This window comes from Sus scrofa, chromosome 16, assembly GCF_000003025.6.
Source record: "Sus scrofa isolate TJ Tabasco breed Duroc chromosome 16, Sscrofa11.1, whole genome shotgun sequence".
NCBI lineage: Eukaryota > Metazoa > Chordata > Mammalia > Artiodactyla > Suidae > Sus > Sus scrofa.
In genome coordinates, this window is record NC_010458.4 from 55,574,799 (window position 1) to 55,597,635 (window position 22,837).

Here is a 22,837-nt window from a genome sequence, read left to right on the forward strand (position 1 = left end):
AACACTTGACCTAGAAATTCAGACTGATCTAGAGAGGAGCTGGAAGGCGGCGGCTTCTCATTGGGGAGCATCTATTTTTCACCCTCCACTCTGCAGCTTCGCCACTACCTCTCAGCTGCCTCTGCTCATATTCAGGCATTTTATTAGCTCTCATTATATACAAAACCTTGTGCTGGGCCTGGGGAGACGTGACAGGACTACCATTCAGCGGTGAACAGAGACATGAAAAAGATGATGAGGATGATGTGATCAAGTCATGTTAGAAAGGTACACGTTAGGTGTCCCCTGTGTGAGTTGGGACAAGGATAGCAAGGTAGGCTCCCAGGAAGAGGGAGCCTTCAGCTGGATGCAGCAGCACCGGGAGGAAGTAACAGCAGGCAGGGCAAGGGCACAGTTTATACAAAGGAAAGAAGGTGCCTTGTGGCTGGGGAAAGAGGTTTTTAAGTTTAAGGTGTATGAGCAGTTCCCGTTGTGGCTCAGCGGTGATGAACCCAACTAGCAGCCATGAGGATGTGGGTTCGATCCCTGGCCTCGCTCAAGTGGGTTAAGGATCCGGTGTTGCCGTGAGCTGTGGTGTAGGTGGCAGATGGGGCTCGGATCTTGCATTGCTGTGGCTGTGGTGCAGGCCAGCAGCTGTAGCTCTGATTTGCCCCCTAGCCTGGGAACTTCCATATGCCTCACCTTGCGGCCATAAAAAGACACACACACAAAGTTTGAGGTGGATTAGAATTGTCTGGGTAGCATATTAAAAATGCAAATTCCAGGAAGCCCCACTGAGACTGATTCAGTAGCTGTCAGCTGGGGGCCCTGGAATCTGTGTTTTACAAGCTCCTTTGGGGGAGTCTGAGGCAAGAGGACCACACTCTGAGAAAAGCCTGCTTTGAAGGAATGGGGGAAAAAAGCCATTTGCAGCTTTGATGGAATATTGGTTTATTTTCCTGGAATGTCCCCAAAGGGACTTTGGACAGCTCACTATGAGTCGTTCCTCAGTCATTTTACAAAGACATACAAACAACATCCAACAAACTAGAAATGAATGCAGGAAGGGCGTCAGAAGCCTTGTTCACGCGGACGGGCTGTCACCGTGTTCCAGGACGATGGTGGGCGTTATCTCAGGAATGTGTCGGGGCAAGGTCCACGCTTGTGCAGGAACGCTGTTCACAGGTGAACCCAGGCCAGGGAGCAGTGATGGGAAGGCCCTCTGGAATCCAGCCACACCTCCCTGCCACCCTCGTGCCAGGAAGGCCAGGCAGGCCACAGGGCCTTGTACAGACTTTCTCTGCAGCCCGAGGCTGGCTCCCTGCCCTCCCCTGCACCTCCGGTCCCCCACCAGGAGCCTGCCCTCTTCTGCCCCAGTGCCAGGCCATGCAGGCTGCCCCTGGCTCCAACCGGGTTGGCAGGTGGGGGCCCGGGCTCAGCCGGCCTCAGCCTTGGCCACAGATGAGTGTTTCTCTAGTGCCCTTATGGCGCTATTTCTGCCCTGTTCAGAGCTAGTTCGAGGGGACCTGCCAATTATTTTGCTGCTCAGGTCCCTGCCTGGGAAGCTTATCGGGGACCCCAGACCTCCTTGTCATCATGCTCCTGTCCCTGCTGTATTCCAGAGGGCTGGAATACTGCCTCTGTGACCTCTGCCAGGTGCCTGCTGGGCCACCTCCTCCTTCCGTGTCAGAGACACTGCCCTGGCCCCTGGCCCCACCAAGGGTTCCCACCTGCTGACTGCCCCGGGCCCACCAGGAGCCAGGTCCTGCCACCGAGGTGGACTTCTGCATGGCCTGCCATCTGCTCTGAACTCTGGTGGACACGCTTATAGCCTCAGGACCCTGCCTTTATTCAGCAGGCATGATCCCCTTTCAAACGACCCACCCCTCCTCCCCAAATCTGGCTTCAATCCCTTATTCCATGTGAGGCTCTGGAAACGGGCTGAGGAGCTCCTTCCCCTCGGTAGTGTTTATACCTGGTTGTAAGCACCCACTGCTTACTGATCCCACTGCCTACCAATATTACCAACTATAAATAGTTTGATATGTACATATACGTATATGTATATATATGGCTTTTATATATATAGTCAGCTAGCTCTGATAGAGACATATACATCTAATATCTCTAACAGAGCTAGTTAGAGGTAGAGTCAGCCAAAGAACAAAATAAAACAGGCCCATGCGATTGCACGTGGTGTTAGAGAGCCAGGGCCATTCAAACATTAACCTACTAGAGGACCATTGGGGATCTTGTTAAAATGCAGTTCTGATTCCATGGGTCTGGATTCTGCCTTTCTACCAAGCTCCCAGGCGATGCTGATGTGCTGATCCACAGGCCACACTCCCAGGAGCGAGAGAGCTGGGGTCACGCCAATGAATGGGAGCTTGCACAGGGGGACGAGGGCAAAAGCAGGGCTCAGAATGGAGCATGTACTCGGCTAGAGTAACCACTGGGTCCTCTCATTGCCAGGGCATTCAGAGCAATGGACTCTGGGAGTTCTGAGAAAGAATGACCTAAGTAAGGATGCAGCTGCCCAGAGTCTCCCTCAAGAGGACAGCTGCCGTGGTTGGTACATGACCCCTGATCCCTGCTGTGGTGTACAGATGAGTCCAGTTCAAGGCCAGCTCTATCATCTTTCCATATCAGCATCTCTCGGAAGAATCTGAACTGGGGACACCAAGTTAGCTGTGGTTGCTGAGGTAGGCTGGGGCTGTGAAGGCCATACAGGTCACCTGCAAACTAATGTCGTGATGCTGTCACAACTGTTAACACTCTTAAGGACTTATTCTGAGCCTTGCTCTTGGCTATGTGTCCTAAATAAGAGAAACTGACTGTAATTCTCACAATAACCCTCAAAGTGGATGGCAGCCGAATGGCATGAGCCTGGAGACAGAGAGCCTAAGTTTTTTGTTTGTTTTTGTTTTTTTTAGGGCCACCCCCAGGCTAGGGGTCCAATAGGAGGTGCAGCTGCCAGCCCACGTCACAGCCACAGCAACGCAGGATCCATGCCACGTTTGCAACCGACCCCACAGCTCACAGCCACACTGGATACTTAACCCAGAGAGCCTAAGTCTGAATCCCAGCTTTGACACTTTCTAGCTGTGTGACCTTAGGCAAATTACTTAGCCTCTCTGTACCTCTACTTTCTCATCTCTAAATGGGGGAAGTAATAGTACCTCCCTCAGAAAAGTTAGTGTGACAGGTAATTGAACTAATAAATACAAAACACTTAGAGCAGCCACTGGCACTCAGCAAAATCTTGGCTATTATTTTACTACTCTTAGCCTTACCGGAATAGAGTGAGGAAACTGAGGCTCATCAAGATTAAGTAGTTTGCCTGAGGCCACACAGCACGTTAAGAGGCAGAACTAATTCCTAACATGGTTTGCAAATGTAAAAACAAGCTTTAGATTTGTTGTCATTTGTTGGTAGGTTTAAAGAGGCAGCAGAGGAGGTCCCATCGTGGCTCAGCAGTAACGAACCCGACTAGGATCCATAAGGATGTGGGTTCAATCCCTGGCTTGGCTCAGCGGGTTAAGGATCCGGTGTTGCCCTGAGCTGTGGTGTAGGTCACAGACACGCCTCGGTCTGGCATTGCTGTGGCTGCGGTGTAGGCCAGCAACTACAGTTCTGATTTGACCCCTAGCCTGGGAACCTCCATATGCTGCAGGTGCAGCCCTGAAAAGAAAAAAAAACCAAAAAGAAAGAAAGAAAAAGATGTAGCATAAACCATGACTCCAGGAAGCCAACAGAAGGGAACAGTGCACACAGATGCAGTTCCTGGGCCTCCAGCTGCAGCTCCCGCCTGCCTGGTGTGGGGCCCTACACCGTTCCTTAGAGTCCTGTGAAATCTCTAATCTCACAGCAGCCTCTCGTTTCCAGAACCATCTCTGTGGCCTCTGTTTCTCTAGGCTAGAACAGGCCTGTCTCAAAGTAGACCCCCTCCAGCCACAGCAACAGGGGGTCTCAAAGTAGACCCCCTCCAGCCACAGCAACAGGGGAAAGCCTCAGGGAGCAAGCAGTATCCCAGGTGGCCTGAGGGAGGCAGGGATTCAACGGAGACTGGTGGGTGTGGCTTTGAGGGAGGAGGGGCTACAATGGACACAAGTGGGTGTGGCCTTGAGAGAGGCAGGGCTTCCATGGACATGGATAGATGTAGACTTGAGGGAGGAGGAGGACACAGGAGGGCAAAGCTCTTTGAGGCTGGGATTGGATTCAGTTTTAGATCTGCGGTGGTTTGCAGTGCTTCCCTGGACAGAGAAGTGATGTCCATCAGGAAACTGGAAATGAGCACCGGAGTTTTCACCGCAGAGCAAGGAACTGAAGGCCTCGGGACAGAGGCCACCACTAGAGAGAAGGCTGCAAAACGCCTTACTTTGCTGGATAAGAATGACAGTCGGTAAAGGAAGAGGGTTGGCAACACAGTTAGATGCCACAGGGAGATCAAGGAAGATCCCACTGCATGTCTCCTGGTGACACTTCTGGAGCTTTGCTCAGAGGATGGGGGTGGGAGGAGGAGGGTGGAGAGTAAAGCAGGAGTGGGGGTTGTGGTATGGGGCTCCTCTGTGTTCAGAGGAAGGGGTACGGGTAAGACTGAAAACTTACTCTTGGAAAGAGAACAGCTGAGCACACGCTAGAAACATCTATGGATGCCTAAAGAAAGGAAGAGATTTCTTTTTGGATGTGAGGGCCAAGAAGTAGGCCAGGTTATGGAACAGGCTGAAGGGATTCTAGTCCTGGTTGGGTCTCTAGAATAATTTGCACTCTGGGGACAAGTCTATTCCTTGATCAGGGCTTTTTCAACTCAAGATGGTATCAAAATCACTCGGCAGCTTTTTACAAATGTGGAGTCGGTTTCACACTATCCAGAGATTCTGATTATGTTGACTGCGGCCAGGCCAGGCCTGGAAACCTGCATTTGAGTGACTCTCTTAGGAAGTTCAGATGCATGTGGTTGACAGATCAATCACGCTGCCCTGGGGGAAGAAGAGAGCTCCTTGGCCCAAGTGAAGAAAAAAAACCCTGCTTCATAGCAGTGTTATTTACAATAGCCAAGGCATGGAGCAATCTAAGTGTCCATCAACAGAGGAATGGATAAAAAAGACATGGTATATGCATACAATGGAATACTACTCAGCCATAAAAAAGAATGTAATGTTGCCATTTGCACCAACATGGATGGACTTAAGAGGGCATTATGCTAAGTGAAATAAATCAGACAAAGAAAGACAAATACTGTATGATATCACTTATATGTGGAATCTATAAAATACAATAAATTAGTAGGAAAAAAAAAGCAGACTCAGAACAAACTAGTGGTTACCAGTGAGGAGAGGGAAGGGGGAGGGTCAATACAGGGGTAGGGGATTTAAAAGGGTTACTATGGGGTTGTATGAAATCATATGTGTGAAACTTTGTCTTTTTTTGGTCTTTTCTAGGGCCACACCCATGGCATATGGAGGTTCCCAGACCAGGGGTCTAATCGGAGCTGTAGCCACCAGCCTAGACCACAGCCACAGCAACTCGGGATCGGAGTCACATCTGTGACCTACCCCAGAGCTCATGGCAACGCCAGATCCTTAACCCACTGAGCAACGCCAGGGATCAAACCTCATGGTTCCTAGTCAGATTCGTTAACCACTGAGCCACAACAGAAACTCCTGAAACTTTTTAAGATTATAAATTACTATAGAATTTAAAGACTTGTTCATTCGATTTTTTAAAAGGTTAGAAAAAAAAGAACAAGCACTACTTGTTGCCACTTCAGAGTGCCATGAATGCCTGATCAGAATTCAGAAAAACCTGGTTGAAGAAGTAGAGAGGTAATTACAATAGATGGATCCTATTTAAAGATAAAAGCAAAGAGCGTTTCTGACTACAGAACTTCTAAAGTCTCTAGCTTGACTTTTGGTGTCATTTACAATGTCTATTCTTTTTTTTTTTTTGTCTTTTTTTGCCATTTCTGGGGCCACACCCATGGCATATGGAGGTTCCCAGGCTAGGGGTCTAATAGGAGCTGCAGCCACTGGCCTACGCCAGAGCCACAGCAACCCAGGATCCGAGCCGCCTCTGCAACCTACACCACAGCTCACGGCAATGCCAGATCCTTAACCCACTGAGCAAGGCCAGGGATCGAACCCGCAACCTCATGGTTCCTAGTCGGATTCGTTAACCACTGTGCCACGACAGGAACTCCCCTACAATGCCTATTCTTTGCTAATACAGCCTCCTCTTTACTTTCCTCATCTGTAGGCATTTTGTTTACGGTTTCATGATTTGTCTGTAAGTTTCATGAGGCATGATGCCGGTCTGTGTTTGCTGCTGTACCTTCTTCTTGCCACAGTTCTCACCAGGAATCAAACACACAAAGGTGGCAGCGTTCTTTGCTTTCACTTCTACCCAATGTGCGACAGAAGTGGAAGGTAACGCGTGCACAGCTAAAGCCACTTCAGACCTGAGATGACCCAATTGACTCTGAGTGAACCTCAAACAAATATCCTGAAGGATGTGCCACTGGGCAAGCAGGAAAGCTAGCATGCTGCAGTCCAATTACATGTGTCATTCAGACACCAAAGCATCCAAGGGGAATGTGATTCTTGCTAAGTCTTTTGTGCCAAAGTAACAAGAGATGGGGCTCCCTTGAGCAGAACCGTCTATAAGGAGGGTGACGCAAAGATCGCCACCTTGGACAGGGGAATGTGGTCAAGGAACGTGATCCTTGGAGGGATTTCCGAAAACACACTGTACTCAGAAAAAGAGCTCACTCGCCCTGCTCACGGAGAGAGGGCCATCTGCTGAACCTGGAGCAGAGCAAACAGAAAGGCTTGGCTCTCCAGACAGACCCTGAGCACCTGAGCGAAGCTGCTACTCAAGGAATCACAGCAGGGAAAGCAGCTCCGCAACAAATTCAGTATCGTTCTCCTTGACAGCCTAGCCTGGCCTCCAGGGTGCACAGTGGAGGCAGAGAGACTAGTTTCATGTTCCAGTTCTGCCACTTACGAGCTGTGCAATCATGGGCAAGTTTTCAACTGCCTGAGCCTCAGTTTCCCCATCAGCAGAATGGAGATGGTAACAGTTCTTGCTTCACAGGGTTGCTAGGAGAACTGGAGGATGCACGCAAAGCACTCAGCCCAGACCCTGGCGCTATCTAGAGCCTTAAAAAGTGCTGGCCATGAGCAGTTCCTTGCCACAGGCTGTGATCTACACAGTGACAACATCTGCAGCCCCCACTCTCCTGGAGTCTCAAGGACCCAGATGTGTGCATGAAATCCACACCGGCTTCTGCTAAGCAGATGCCCAACCCCCAGGGCTACAGCTCCAAAGCAGCTGAGACCAGTGTATTTAAAGCCATTATTTCTGCATGTGAGTTGAAAGATCTTCACATTCAGGCAAAGATGAGCCCTCATCTCTTTGATATTCAACACATCAGGAAAGAAATAGCAAGATAGAAGGAGGAGAGGCACCTGACAGCCCCCAAATATCGCCTTCTCCCTGTCCCATAGCTATTTTCTTTTTTTTAATACTTCGCCCCATCCTATAGCTTTTTTTTTTTTTTTTTTTTGCTTTTTTCCGAGGTATATGTTCGTAGGCTAGGGGTCCAATCGGAGCTATAGCTGCTGGCCTAAACTATAGCCATAGCCACTCAAGATCCAAGCCGAGTCTGTGACCTACACCACAGCTCACCGCAGTGCCAGATCCTTAACCCACTGAGCGAGGCCAGGGATCAAACCCGCAACCTCATGGTTCCTAGTCAGATTCGTTTCCACTGCACCACGATAGGAACTCCCCATAGCTTTTTTTTTTTTTTTTTTTTTTTTGTCTTTTTGCTATTTCTTTGGGCCGCTCCCACGGCATATGGAGGTTCCCAGGCTAGGGGTCAAATCGGAGCTGTAGCCACCAGCCTACACCAGGGCCACAGCAATGTGGGATCCGAGCCACATCTGCAACCTACACCACAGCTCACGGCAACGCCGGATTGTTAACCCACTGAGCAAGGGCAGGGACCGAACCCGCAACCTCATGGTTCCTAGTCGGATTCGTTAACCACTGCGCCATGACGGGAACTCCCCCCCATAGCTATTTTTTAATATCCTCATTTTTCTGTGTAGAAATTTTAAAGCCCTTTTTACAAGCTACTTTGACGTCATCTCATTCAAACTCCATGAACACTTTAAAGAAGGCACATATTTACCTACAGTTGTGGTTCTCCAATTCGGCTGTACTCCAGGGGAGAGTCTAGAAATCCCAGGCCCAGGCCATACCTCCAGACCAATTAAAGCAGATTCTTTGGGAATGAGCCGGGCATGGGTGTTTTTAGCCTCTCCCTCTGGTGAGTCCAATGTGCAAATGAACTTGAGAATCACTGACTGATCCTGCTGTCACCCAGACCCAGACCCAGACCCAACCTCTTATTCTCTGTTGTAGAAAGGAGGTCAAGGTCATTAGTCCCCCATGAGAGCCACAGAGACTAGGGCTCAGGAAAGACAAGGAACTTGCTGCTGTGAAGAAAGGCTGGAAACAGAATCCCATCTCCCAACGGCAGAGCATTCATTTCCTGGCTTGGCACAGTCCTGCTGTGTGCCAGCCACTGAGCTGCTATGAACAAGGATGAAGAAGAGGCAGGTGGTCATGCTACCCTCTTATTACAGCATAAAGTGTAATGGAGCCCAGGCAAGGGAGATGGGGAAGGCTTTGCTGTAATTCATTGGTGAGCTGAATCTGGAGACAAAGACATGACGTGATGGTGGGGCCTGGCGAAGCAAGGGTGGAGGTCCAGCTTGGACAATAAGGGTTTAGGGAGGATGTTAAAATGTTCTTAGAGTTCCCGTTGTGGTTCAGCAGGTAAAGACCCCGACTAGTATCCATGGGGACACAGGTTCCATCCCCGGTTCCACTCCGTGCATTAAGGATCTGGCATGGCTGTGAGCTGTGGTGTAGGTCATGGACGTGGCACAGATTCCGAGTTGCTGTGGCTGTGGTGTAGACCGGTGGCTATAGCTCTGATTCGACCCCTAGCCTGGGAATTTCCATATGCCACAGGTGTAGCAAATAAAACAAAATGAAAATTTTAAAAATTAAAACAGGAGTTCCCGTCGTGGCTCAGTGGTTAACGAATCCGACTAGGAACCACAAAGTTGCGGGTTCGATTCCTGGCCTTGCTCAGTGGGTTAAGGATCCGGCATTGCCATGAGCTGTGGTATAGGTTGCAGACACAGCTCGGATCCCATGTTGCTGTGGCTCTGGCACAGGCCCGGTGGCCACAGCTCCGATTGGACCCCTAGCCTGGGAATCTCCATATGCCGCGGGAGCAGCTCTAGAAAAAGCAAAAAGACAAAAAAATAAATAATTAAAAAAAAAATTTAAAATAAAGAGTATCTTGGCACAGGTACTCAGCACCGGTTGTAAACAGGGAAGACTGGCTCCTCTGCTCCTGTGACCACACATACATAACTCTACACATTCTAATGTAACGAGAATTCCCTTCTGGCTTCCAGGGGTCCCCCCCCAGACCACCTGCTCCCCTGGGCTTTATTTCACAAGGCAGGAGAAAACCCTACTGGATGCTGCTGCCATCATGCAGACTGTAGGTCAGCAAAAGAATCAGAACAAAATTGCTCATGGATGCAGGTAAACAGCACTCGCTCTGAAACCACTGCCCTTGGCTCACTTAGCATAAGGAGGGCCAATTTATCTCACCTGCCTTCTTCACTTCGCAGCTGAAAAAGGGATCTGGCGTGTCCCCAACCCCTGCCTCCCCGGCACCAGATTACTGGGAACATTCAATAAAGCAACTGGGAGTTCCCGTCGTGGCGCAGTGGTTAACGAATCCGACTAAGAACCATGAGGTTGCGGGTTCGGTCCCTGCCCTTGCTCAGTGGGTTAACGATCCGGCGTTGCCGTGAGCTGTGGTGTAGGTTGCAGACGCGGCTCGGATCTTGCGTTGCTGTGGCTCTGGCGTAGGCCGGTGGCTACAGCTCCGATTGGATCCCTAGCCTGGGAACCTCCATATGCCGCGGGAGCGGCCCAAGAAATAGCAACAATAACAACAACAACAACAACAACTACAAAAAGACAAAAGACAAAAAAAAAAAAAAAAAAAAAAAATAAAGCAACTGTTTAGTGGTTCGCAAAGCACAGGGCACAAACCAGCACCATCACAGGTTGGCGATGCAAATTTCCAGGCCCTACAGCAGTTCTGCTGACTCGAACCAGGGGTCGGGGTTAAGGTGAAGGGGTAGGGTTGGAGGTTAACCAGTCCTCCAGGTGATTCTGGCACTTTCCTAAGTTTTGACAATCGCTGCTCTAGGATGCAAGCTCCACGAGGACAGGATTGTGGTTGGTTTGGTCATTGCTGAATCTCTAGTGCTGGAACAATGCCTGGCATATGACAGACACGCTATCCATTTATAGGCACTCAATATATATATATATATATATTTTTTTTTTTTTTTTCTTTTTACGGCTGCACCTGCAGCACATGGAAGTTCCCAGGCTAGGGGGCCGCTGGAGCCTACACCACAGCCACAGCCACTCAGGATCTGAGCTACATTTTCCACCTCTGCTGCAGCTTGCGGCAACACCGGATTCTTAACCTACTGAGTGAGGCCAGGGATCACACCGGAATCTTCACAGAGACAATGTCAGGTCCTTAACCCGCTGAGCCACAACAGGAACTCCAATAACCTTGTTTAAATGATTGAGTCCCGATGAAACAGGAGAGGAAAGAAACCAAGGTTCAGAGAGCCTGGCATTTCCATGTGCACAGCTTGAGGGCTGTCCCTTGAGTCACCCTTGCATTCCCAGCACTCAGCCCAGCACCCAGCTCATGCTAACAGGTTCTGGGTAAGAGAAGGCACAAAGGTCTTCCAGATCCAAATCTACGTTCACACCACAACCGCCAACAGGTGTCACGGACAGGGCCATCCCTCCACCTTCCTGAGATGGGCCAAAGAATTCTAGCACATACCAAGGCCCCAGTCATAATGTAATTTATCTGTTTAACTGTTTGCCCATCTCCCTCACCCGAGGGTACAGCCCATCGCAGCAGGGACTTTGCTCTGATCCTCAGCGAGGGCAACGGAGCCTGAAGCCCGAAGCCTGGTAGGCATTCAATAAATACCTGCTGAATGAATGGCCAACCCCTGGCAGGGTGGGACGTGATAAATACCAATGCCCTTCTGCACCACCTCCACGCTAAAATCAGCTGTTCGCCAACAGCTCTCCGAAACGACACGGCACGACACAGGGAAGCACAAGGAAGGGACAGGATCTCCAAGCAGTTACAAACAAATTCTAGGGGCCTTCAGTTCCCAGGTCAGCCGTGTTTGCTCGGCCACGACCACTGCCATTCACTATCCCTGCTTCTCACACAGCCCTGGTGCCAGCTCCCTGCCAAGAGTCACTTCAGTCCAGAAATTCCAAAGAAGGGCTTGCCTCTGATAAGACGAGGGGGAAAAGAATTTATTGGTTTATTTATACAATGAGGGCCCCAGGGTGGTTGGCGGACGCTGGTGTCATCAGGGCTTAGGTGAGCCCTGGGTTCAGCAGGGAGAAACCCGAGTTGGCCAGGAAGGGACAGTGGCTCTGGACCCTCCGCTAAGGCAAAGGAGAGTAAACTAGCCTAACTAGTCGCAGCTCCCATTTGAAAGCCCGGGTGTGCACCAGGAACTGGGCTCAGACTTGAAATGTCTGATGTCATTTCATCTTCCCACTGCCCTCGGGGGCTGCAGGTAGGTCCTCTTCTTACCTGCGTGTCACACAGATGCGGAGGCTCTTGTTCAAGGGGACTTACTGTATGTAAATGACGGAGACAGGACTTGACTTGGTGTCCTCTGACCATTGCTGTGAAGGCCTTATCGACTGCAGGGGAACAGTGTGGTATCATCACACCCATGTCTGGTCGGAACCCCACAAACATTGTCCTCCATCGTGAACGAGGGATCTCTGCTGATAGGTATGTTATTTATGTCTCTGTAGTTAAAAAGTTCCATTTTCCTTTGCTCCCTCTCCTCCCCTCCCTTCCTCTCTCCAAATGCACCGAGAAAGGCTGCAAGGGTATAGAAGAAGGCTTCGAAACCTGATGGGCCTGGATTCAGATGCCAACTCTGCCTCTTTCTACCTGTATGGCCTTGAGTGTGTCACGTGGCCAGCCTTAGGCTCAGTTTCCCCATCTGCAGAATGCCAGGAAAATACCATAAGCAACAAAGTGTGCTTGGCACATGCCAGGTACTACATAAAGACTGGCATTCCCCTTGTGGCTCAGTGGAAACGAATCCGACTAGGAACCATGAGAATGCAGGTTCGACCCCTGGCCTCGCTCAGTGGGTTAAGGATCCAGCATTGCCGTGAGCTGTGGTGTAGGTCGCAGAAGCTGCCTGGATCTCATGTTGCTGTGTCTGCAGTGTAGGCCGGCAGCTGTAGCTCTGAGTCAACCCCCACCCTGGGTAATTCTATGCTGCAGGTACACCCCTTTAAAGCCCCCCCCAAATTAAAAAGAGGACTCAAAGATAACAATGATGTCCCCGTAATCACCAGGTGCCAGTTATAGTGCTCACTCTTAGGGACACAAGGGCACGTGTGAAGAATTCCTGGACTACAGAGCACCTTACCCACAGAGCCCTAACTCTCCAAGAAAAGCCACAACAGATGCAAGACGGGAAGGCTGTCCCCAGGGCCACCTGATGCCTGGATCTTGATACTTTATCCTTCCAAGTCAGGTGCCAGTCAGTGGATCCTCAGGGCACCCCAGTGACAAATCATACAAGTAACCGCCCCTGGGTGGGGAAGGAAGCCAGTGTGGGGACAGCCCGGCTGCCACCAAACCAGGCCCAGCAACAGCAGGCAGCCGGCTGGGGAAAGTCAGCAGCTGCCTGCCGTTGGCCTGGTGTCCTGGCTGCCAGAGAGTGATGAATGGAGCACGGGAAGAAAAAAGCCAACAAAGGTGTCCCTAATCTTGATGCAGCTTCATTTTTTTTTTTTTTCCCCTGGCCGACCATTGAATGAGAACTTAAGCCTCGATCTTTTTTCTTTGGCAGACATTTGAAACTGAAAGATCCCGTTTCTTTCCAAGGGTGAGATGTCATGGGTAGAAGCACCGAAGTAGGGGGGAGGGTGCGGGGGTGGGGAGGGGAGGTGGGAGGACATAACCCACCACACGCGCTTTTTATGCCCTCTTCCCTGCCCTGTCTACTCCACCCCCTCTTCCCGGTCCAGCATCTTTATAGAATGTTCTGTGTTCTCCCCACACAATGACAGGGAACGCTGCTCCCCTCCGCATCCTCCCTCCCGATTATTTTGGCAAGAGCTTTTCTGCTCAGGAGCTGGAGGCTTAATGGCCGGCTGGTGAAGGTTAAATAACAAAACGCCACTGTATCCAGTTGCTGATCTGGAACAGGGATTCAGGGCAACCGAGAAGTTTGTCAGCAGCAGCAACTGAGGCCTTTGGCTGTTCCACCTACGGGTGTGCGGTCGGTGGGTCCTCTCCACGCTGGGAGAGACCCAGCACGAATTTTTCATACAGACTCAGCCCAGATCCGGCCAAATGGAAGGACTTAGAAGATGCCACCAGAGCCATTTCTCCAAGGGGGGGTTGGTTTCTCTCATCCAGAGACCCTGCTGAGCTCATGGCAGGGGGCAGGCGGTTAGGACCTCATGAGCTGGAGGCAGAGCTCCCCACACTCCCCTGGAAGAGCCAAGCGCCAGGAAGTTGGCACCCCCTGCGGATGCTGCCAAAACCTGACCAAGCCTTCCTCCATCCAGAGAGTTCTGCAGCAGCACGCCGGCCACCTTCCAACTCCCACTTAACTCTAGCCTCGTCTCTCCTTCTGAGCACCTGAGCTTGGCGTTCCACCCTTCCTGGTAACTAAGGCAACCGATTCTCTTCTCTCAAAAGGGCAGTGCCGCACAGCTACCTGGGATCCCAGGGGGCTGGGGAATCAGTCAGTTTGGCAGGAGAGCTGGTGACAGAGAGTAGCCGCCTGAGCTACTAATTCCCTGGCTGCCGGGAGCGTTTACCCGGGCGACTGGGCAACGCTTTGAACCCTCTCCGCGCTGCATCCTTCAGAGTTTCTCCGCCACCCTCTCTGTTTCCCTCCCTCCCTCCCTCTGGGAGCTGGCTGCTCCCACGAAGGCAGAGCTTGTGCCCAACAGGCTCCCAAGGCGACATGCGGATCTCACCAGCTTCTCTGATCAGGCCTCCTTGGCAACATCGCTCCCTGAGGGCCACAGCTGAATTCGCCTCCTTTCAGGAGTCAGGGGTAACATTCCAGCCCAGCTTGTGGACAGGGCATCTGGACCCTGAAATGGCTACAGCCCCTTGTGGGGGCAGGAGTTCAGGCCCTTGGGCTTGATCCCGGGTGTATCACCTACTGGGGGGGGGGGTGACCTTCAGCAAGTGTAAATACTTAACCACTCTAAGCCCCTGTTTCCTTATCTGAAGATGAAGAAAACCACAGTGCTCACAGTACAGGCCAAAGGATTAAATGAGATAATATAAAACACTTGGTGCAGAGTCCATATTCAGGTGATGTAGCACTTATTGTACCTTCGCGTGTGGGTTCCAAAGCCGCTTATTTCTTCCTGTTAACCATATTAGCGCTTTTTAATCTTATTTCTCAACGAATGACAGAGGATATTCCCACGCATCGCAGACGCCCGTGAAATGTGCAGATCATAAATTCGAGCCTTGGAAGAAGAAGAAAAGCCCTCTAATAATTGCAAAGGCCCAAACTATAAGCTATTAGTGGATCATTTCGAGCAGAAGCATGGAGAATAGGAGGCTTTGGGTAAATTCCCTGGTAGGCTGGTTATAATTCCCGCTTAAGAAAGCATGTCGGAATGTTAATTGGTGGAAAGCGACATGAGGCTGACAATAACCTTAAATCTATTGAAACTGATTATAAAAACAGTAATTCACTTGCAATTCAACTGCTCAACCTATAACACATTCCTCTGACAGGACTCACAAGTGATTGTGACACAAGGAAAGAAACTTGCTAGTCTGCACAGTCAAAAGGGATTATGAAGAGTAACAACCACAAGCATCAAATATTCGCAAATGATTACAATGGATGAGAAGCAACTGCGTCTGATGTTTTAGGGAAACGTTTACATCAAAGAGGAAAGGCGACCTCTACCAGAGACTCAAGGTTGACATTTGCTATGGGACCTTAGGCAAATCACCAGTGTCTGAGTCTCAGTGTCACCAGTGAAACGAGGCGCTTGGACTAAGTGACAGGAAAGGTCCCTCCCGGCTGCAAACTGCTACAGAGCTGGATCACCATTTAATTTCAGTACTTCCTAGTAAAAGCTGGAAGAGGCAATTGCCAAGTGTCTCCAGCATGTTAGGCTCTGTGCTAGCTGCCCAACTTGATTGAGCTTATTTCAGGTTCAAAGTGGCCCTTGATGGCTTGTGTGCATCTCCCCACTTTAGAGAAGACAAAACTGAGGCTCAGTCTGAGTGTCACTTGTCAAGGTCACTCAGGTAGCAAGCAGGAGATACAAGACACCAGGATTCTAAGATTTAACCTCTTTGCATTTTCCAAACTGCTAAGTAACCATGGCCTGGCCACACCGGAATGGGATCAGGTAAGTGAAATCATGCTTGCTTGTCCTGGCTCCACAGCCCAAGGCCAGATTCCTTAGGCAGTGGAGCAGAGGTCTAAATTCAGCGATGGATTCCGCAGGCAGCTGAGTGGTGAGACTCGTGGGTTCTGGAGCCCGCAGGCCTGGCATTTGCATCTCAGCTCCTCAGAAGCTGAGTGGTGTTGCCCACACTTGGCCCCCCTGAGCCTCAGGTTTCTCAGGTAGATAATTCTACCTATTCCCAGGGTTGTTAGCGGGATTAAAAGAAACCATCCGTGTAAAGCTCTCAGCAGACGGCCTGAATTCAGCAAATGCTCAATCATCATGTCCTACCTAGCTACCCAGGAAGGCAAACAGGTAGGGATGAGCAGTTTCTAAATGAATCTGTGGCAGAGATTACGACCCCGGGCTCTCGAATCCCCAGAAAATGATGTGCCTGCATTCATGCTTTCCTTCGAGAAATCTTAGCCTCTGTTAGAGTCTGTGACCAGAAGGGGGTTAAGATCTTTTGCCTGCTGTAGACCCAACGTCTGACTATTGCCTGAAATAACAGGGTTGGCAAAAGTTCCTCCTCAAATCATGACAGGAGTTGCTGGGTCCTCTCACCACGGCCACCCGGCTAAGTGGGCCTCCAGCAAGGATCACAGAGACCCAGAAACTGTGCCCACAGAGCTCCCAGGTGGTTCCTAGAAGAAGATCTGAACACAAACCACCCAATGAGCAGGAACTAGACTTCGGGAAGCTTCTCCGGCAGGGCCAGCTCCAAAACGCCATTCTTCCTCCGAGAACACTCAGTATATTTGTTTCTGCATACCTCTAAGTTAAATACACCCGAGTGCTGACCCTTTGCTGGAAGCTCCCAGAAGCATCTGGGGGTTACTCTGCTAAAGGAGCGCTGCTCCAAGGCCTGACCTGCAGCACCTGAGACGAGGTGGGGACCACAGGCCTGTCCCCTTCCCAGGTCAGCCTTGCCTCCGGAGAAGCCCGTGGTGCCCTCGGAGCCTTTGGCCCAGTAGGCAGGGCCCGAGCTGCCCACTGGCCCCTCTCCGGTTGTTGGGGACAACGGTCCTCAGGAATCTCGGCCTCCCGGTCCTCCCCTGGGTGAGAAGGGGAGAGAGTTGGCAAGGCTGGCTGCCTGGCAGCTCGTCCAAACCCCCTGGTGAAAGGGGAAGCTGAAAACTGGATTCCCTACCCCCAGCAGCCTCCATGCCATGCAGGACAGCACACAAAACAGCTCGGGCCCAGAGGGAGGAATGTGCCAAGACATTCTTCAGGGCTGGTAACCCGAGACGCTATTTTGTTCTCGGTGGCTAAGAAATCACTTTTCTGACTGAAGGGCCATTTGACTGACTTCTTTTAAATTCAGGGGAATGGGCAGGCATACCTCCTTGATTCAGGTGAGGAAAAAGCCAAGACAAAAGTGTATACACACACACACACACACACACACACACACACAGCTCAAGGAATAGGATTTTTTTTTTTTAATGTGATATATTGTTTCACAGCATTAATCAGCCACAGAGAGGTGACTACCTTGGCAGAATTTCTCTCCCCCCATCCCGCCACCTAAAAAGAAGTCTGGCTCTTTTTAGCGTGGTTGAATTTTTTTCTCCTCCTTACAGCCCCTTTCCAATTCTGCCATGGAGTCAGGAGGGGAAAAGAGAGGCCAAGGAGCCTGCGAAATCACTAAGACCGCATTGGCAACCTTCTCTCACCAATGGAGTGCTTGCACCTCAGAGAGGTCAAGTGATTTGCCCGAGGCCACACAGGCGGGGCAAGAGGGCAGAAATCCCTTCTGGGTGTGCAGGAGGGGAATTCCAGAGAGCAGAGGTCCCACTGTGGCAAAGTGGAAACGAATCCAACTAGGAACCATGAGGTTGAGGGTTCGATCCCTGGCCTCCCTCAGTGGGCTTAGGATCCGGCGTTGCCATGAGCTGTGGTGTAGGCCGGCAGCTACAGCTCCAATTCCACCCCTGGCCTGGGAACCTCCATATCCCACGAAAGCGGCCCTAAAAAGCAAACAACAACAACAACAAACCCGCCAGAGAGCCAAAAGTGATGCCTTCTGCTCAGCTCTTTCTCGAAACTTTCAGAGGGGGCCCACTCCAGGAGTGAGCTCAGAACTCCTCAGTGCCCTAAGTTCAGGGGTCCCAAGGGGCAAGGGGACAAACAGAGGTACAAAGGCACAGCATTAAAACCAGTGATCTGCAAGGTGAAGAAAGTAAGCAGCTCTATTAAGCACCCGTATGTTTCCAGCTCCCCCATTGCTTGCCAACCTACCTAAAAACACAGGCTGCGCAGGCCTGCTGCTGGGGCTGTGGGCAGGACAGGATTGAGCTCAAATATAATGGCCTTGGGGTTTTTTTTCCCACTGTATTTTTAAAGATTCCCTTCCATTGGAAACAGATGTTACTAGTTTCGCATTTGTGAAAAGTGGCTAAGAAATTTTCAAACTTGGTGGATTTCAAGTCAAGGATTAAGTAAGCAATAGCACAGATGGGTACGGCAAAAATGGTAGTCCACGTAACACTAAAATTTGGGAAATTATACACTAGCTAAGTCAGTTCTCCACAAAAGCCATACTGCTTGCCTTCTTCTTTTTTTTTTTTTTTTGGCCACATCCAAGGCATATGTTAGTTCCCAGGTCAGGAATCAAATCCGAGCTGCAGCTGCAACCTATGCCAGTGCTGCAGCAACACTGGATTCTTAACCCACTGCTCCGGGCCAGGGGTCCAACCCATGCCTAACCAGTGACCCAAGCCCCTGCGGAGACAATGCTAGATCCTTAACCCGCTGCACCACAGCGGGAACTCCGAGAAGCTTTCTATAGCTGTGTTATCCTCTTAGTACCCCAGCAAAGTTCCTAGATGCATGGCCTCAGGTTGAGTTAGCAACACCTTAGACATTCAACTGCTAACAGCACACTGGACTCAGTAGCTGCTGGGATGTCAAAAGGGAGAGGACACAGAAGCTTGATCTCATGTCCGTTTTAGGAGAGGACAAGGGAAAGGGGCTGCCCAGTTCACCACACAGTAACAAAGTCCCTAGGGCAACGGACCCGGGGGGGAAGGGGGGGGCATCAGGAAGGAAAGAGAATCAGGACCACAAATTTGGAAGTTAGGAACTTGAGAGCTAGTAGGGAACCTAGCATAAGGCAGAGGGGTGGGAAGATCAAAACACTCAATCCCCAGCTCCGGACCTCAAAGTTTGTCTCGTGTTTGAAAATGAGAGCTGGACACTGATCGTCTATGGCCCCTCAACTTTTAACGCTTCCACTACTACTCCTCCCCCTCCAAGCAAACCACTCGTCTGACAAACAGGGAAACTAAGGCTCAGAGGTTAAAGCAGCTTGCCAAGGATGCTCTCCGGCATTAACAATTTCCCTTCCCAATTAAATGCATGACACCTTCAGCATGGTAGCGAACACGCAGTAGGCACCCAGTAAATGTTGAATGAACCCAAGTGCTCACAGAAACTGCGGGGAATCTCACATTGCTTTCCGTTTTTTCTTTTTCTTAACCCTCACCTTGCAACACAACCTCATCCCGGATTTCTGGGACCTTTATCCCAGCGCCACAGATAAAGGGTCCCCAAAATTTCACCTCCCATTGCTTTACAGGCACCTGACACCCAAGGTCACAGTGACCAGGTGAAAATTCCACATTCCTGAGACACTGACCACAGAGGTGACAACAAAGGATAACAAAGCAGTCCCAGAGGGTGATGCTCCCCTCCTTCCAGGATATCCATGGGGAGGGGGTGCATGTGTGCAAAGAAATGTCGAGCAGTCAAAATCAGGAGAAAGTCTGGAAGCTAAGAGCCACACCAGCCATCTCCCCGTTCACCTGCCTCAGCAAAAAAATAAATAAGTAAATAATCCCGTGCTCCAGCCGGCCTGGTGGCCTGGTGCCCACCAAGGTCAGGACACGCTGGTGCAGGGCTGAGAACCCTGGTCCCCAGAGGAGGGGAGGGAGGAGAAAAAGGAGATGGGCAGGGCTTTGCAGAGGCATCTCACCTCCATCTACATCCTAACAGCTTCCAAGTTGCTGTGAGATTCCTGGACAACCAGTCTCCCCAGCAGCCCTCCCTGGCTCCTTCCTTTCCTTCCCACTCCCGGCCTCCAGGCCCCCAGACTGCTCCAGTGCTCTTCTCGGAGCCTCGGGAGGCACCTGTCAAAAATCACACTCCAGGCTGCCTTCCTCTGCAAGCAGTGTCCTTCCTCCAGCAGTCTCCCACTGAATCCTGGGTGCCTGCCACCCCCTCCAAATCATATGCTTCCCCATCCTCCCTCCCCCACCCCGTGCTGGGAAAAGCCTCCTCGGGAAGCCCCAGCATAACTCGGCTAGGTAGCTCCCCCAGCAGCAGCACCCCTCCTCGCCCGAACTAAAGAAGGGGGGCGGGGGGCGGGGCTAGAGCTTAAGGTCAAAACTCCTGGCAGGTGCCAGCTGGGGCCTAAGTCCTCCATCAGAGGATAGCGGTGGGGCGGGCTGGGCCAACTCACTGGCCATCCCCTCCTCCCAGCAACCCATTGGGGCAGGAGCAGCGGGTCCAGAAGCAGATGGGGGCGGGGCGGGGGGGGGGCAAAGTGGAGAAAGCGCAAAAGGCTCGCAGAACTCCCCTGCATCCCCTGCCCAGTCCCGGCTGGTGGCTCCTAGGGCAGGAGGGGGTCTCCGGGGGTCCTACCTGTCTCGCGGGTCGATCCAGCTGGTGGTGCGGCTCGTGTGGTCTATGTAGTAGACCTTGCCGTCGAAGTCGCGCGCCTCCTCCCAGCCCTCCGGTAGGGGCAGCTCCGGCCGGGGCATCTTCCCGAGCGCGGCCCGCGCTCCCCCATGCAGCTCCCGGCCGCCGCGGGGGCCCCCGGCTCAGCGGCTCCGACCGGTTCTTTTCGGCTCGGGCTGCCGCCGAGGCACCATGATCTGGGGGGGTGGCGCCCGCGGACTGGGGGCCCTAGTGAGGGCCGGCCCGGGTGGCGCCGCTGTCCATGCGGCCCTGCGGCCCCGGCCCGGCGCCGCCCGCTCCTCCCGCCGCCGGCCTCTCACGCTGCCATGTGCGCCCGCAGCGGCGCGGTGCGGGCCCGGGTGCGCGCCGGGCCGGCTGGGCAGAGCGAGCCGAGCGCAGCTGCCGCCTGCCCTCCTCCGCGGCGCGCTGCGCCCTCCAGTCTCCACGCCGCCGCCCGCCGCCGCCGCCGCCGCCTCTTCCTTCCCCCCGCCGGGTGCCGTCCCTCCTCTCCGTTCCTCAGTTACTCGGCTCGCTCGGTTTGCGACTTCTGCCTCCGCCAGGTGCGGCTCGGGCGGTGCAGGTAACCGTGCTGCCCCGGAAACGGGAGGCGGAGCGCCGGGCACCAGGGTTCCCGGGTCTCCTCCCCGCGCCCAGCGCCGCGAGGGCGGGTCCTAGGGCCCGAGACGCGCCCCCTCGTGGGACAGTCCCAACCGCCGTCCGCCCCTTCGCTGTTCCTCCCGGAGGAAAGGGAGCCTGCCCCTTACCTGGGTCCGGGACCCGGACCGGAGCCCCAGGAGGCTAGAACAAGACCAAATCTGCCAGTGCTTCCCGGCGCTCCTGGCTCTCTCTACCCCGAGTGTCCAGGCTCTTGGCCCAGGTGGCCCCAAATCCTCCAACTCTCGCTTCCCTCCCATGTAGTATCAAGAGTCAGGCAAGAAGTGGTTAAATGGAAACATTCTTGCAAATCGGGGAACATAAGTTTTCCAGGATCTCTGATCCCCTCCCCCCAACTCACGCGCCATCTGTCTCCCTCTAATTCCATTCTTCTCCCCACGTTTTACCCATCCCCCCACCCCCTCGTATTTGCAAATACAGCTGATTCTTCCCGGGGTGCGTAACTTTAGGAGTGCTTGAATCTCCTCCCCAGGGAGGACTTCGAGGGGGTGTCTGAGAAGCACTTTGTATAAGTAATAGTAATGACGTTGTTGTCAGTTAAATTGAATCCTTACTCTGACCCAGGCAGCGTCACGTGTGGTCTTCTCTGTGGCATTTGATAGATATGTTATGGATTTGGGGCAAGAGGTCATGAAAAAGAAGAAGACAAGCAAAGCAAAATTCCATCTTGAAAAAACTTTCGAAATTTAAAAATCAATATCACTTTACAAATTAAAAATGTGTAATTATTTCTACGCGTTTGTATTTACAAAATAAAAGGTAGCCCAGTTAAGGATCAACTGACTATGTCTTCTGAATACGTCTTTTTTTTTTGGGCAGCCATGGGGACATGTGGAAGTTTCCGGTTCCAGGCCAGGGATCCAACCCACACCCCCAGGTGGGAGCCCCAAGCCACTGCAGTGACAACGCTGGATCCTTAACCCTAAGCCACACGGAAACTTCTGACTTTGACCATTTTTTGCTCTGGATATACAGCAGAGGCTGGATGCAAGGAGTGATAACCAACATAGCATATCCTTTTGTCTGAGCCCCAGAGTCTCCCAGAGAAGCCAGGATCCTGTGCTAAACGGGCCAGTGTGTGCTGAGGAAAAGGGAGAAGCTCATGTTTGTGGCCTTATCTCCTCTTGATGGAAAAGACCCAGACCCGCCCTGGTAACTCCTCACCTCCAAATGCCTTTTGCAAAGCCAGTTCCTTCCCTAGGCCAGGCCCATGGGCTCAGGATTGGACCTCTCCCTTCCTCCCTCATTCCATAGATGCCATGCAGAAAAGTCCAGAAATGTGAGCCTCAGACCGGCCTCAGAACACCCAGAAGTAGGAGTTTCCCCTCCTTTTATGGGGAGAGTCCCACAGCCCTCTACACTTCCGCTGCTTGGGCCTCAACTTCAAGATACATAAAGGCCTCACATCAGTGATGAGGACAACAGGTCAAAAATTAAAGCCACTGTGATGCTAGACGCTTCACACGCATGATCTCATAGAAGCCTCACAATGCCACTCTTGAATAGGAGTACTTCTTATACCCATTTTGCTGATGAGAAAACTGAGGCTCCACAGCACTATATTATTGGCCAGGGCTACAGAGCTAGGAAGTAATCCTAGGTCTGACTTCAGTACTTGTACTCTCTACCATTAATCTATTTTTGTATCTTTTTTTTTTTTTTTTAAGGCCTGCACCTGCGGCATATGATGGTTTCCAGGCTAGGGGTCCAATCGGAGCTGTAGCCACCAGCCTACGCCACAGCAAGGCCAGATCCGAGTCGAGTCTGCAACCTGCACCAGAGCTCACCGGATCCTTAACCCACTGAGCGAGGCCCGGGATCAAATCTGCAACCTCATGGTTCCTGGTAAGATTCGTTTCTGCTGCGCCATGACGGG

General features: G+C 51.8%; 1 protein-coding gene across 1 annotated transcript in view; it reads right to left on the reverse strand.

Moving 5' to 3' along the window:
* The window catches only part of WWC1 (WW and C2 domain containing 1), a 176,812-nt gene extending 156,408 nt beyond the window's left edge, over nt 1-20,404 (reverse strand). Inside the window, 1 exon segment of the mRNA XM_021077057.1 lies at nt 20,251-20,404. Within this exon segment, the coding sequence (XP_020932716.1) occupies nt 20,251-20,369 (119 nt within the window). The 5' untranslated portion in view covers nt 20,370-20,404.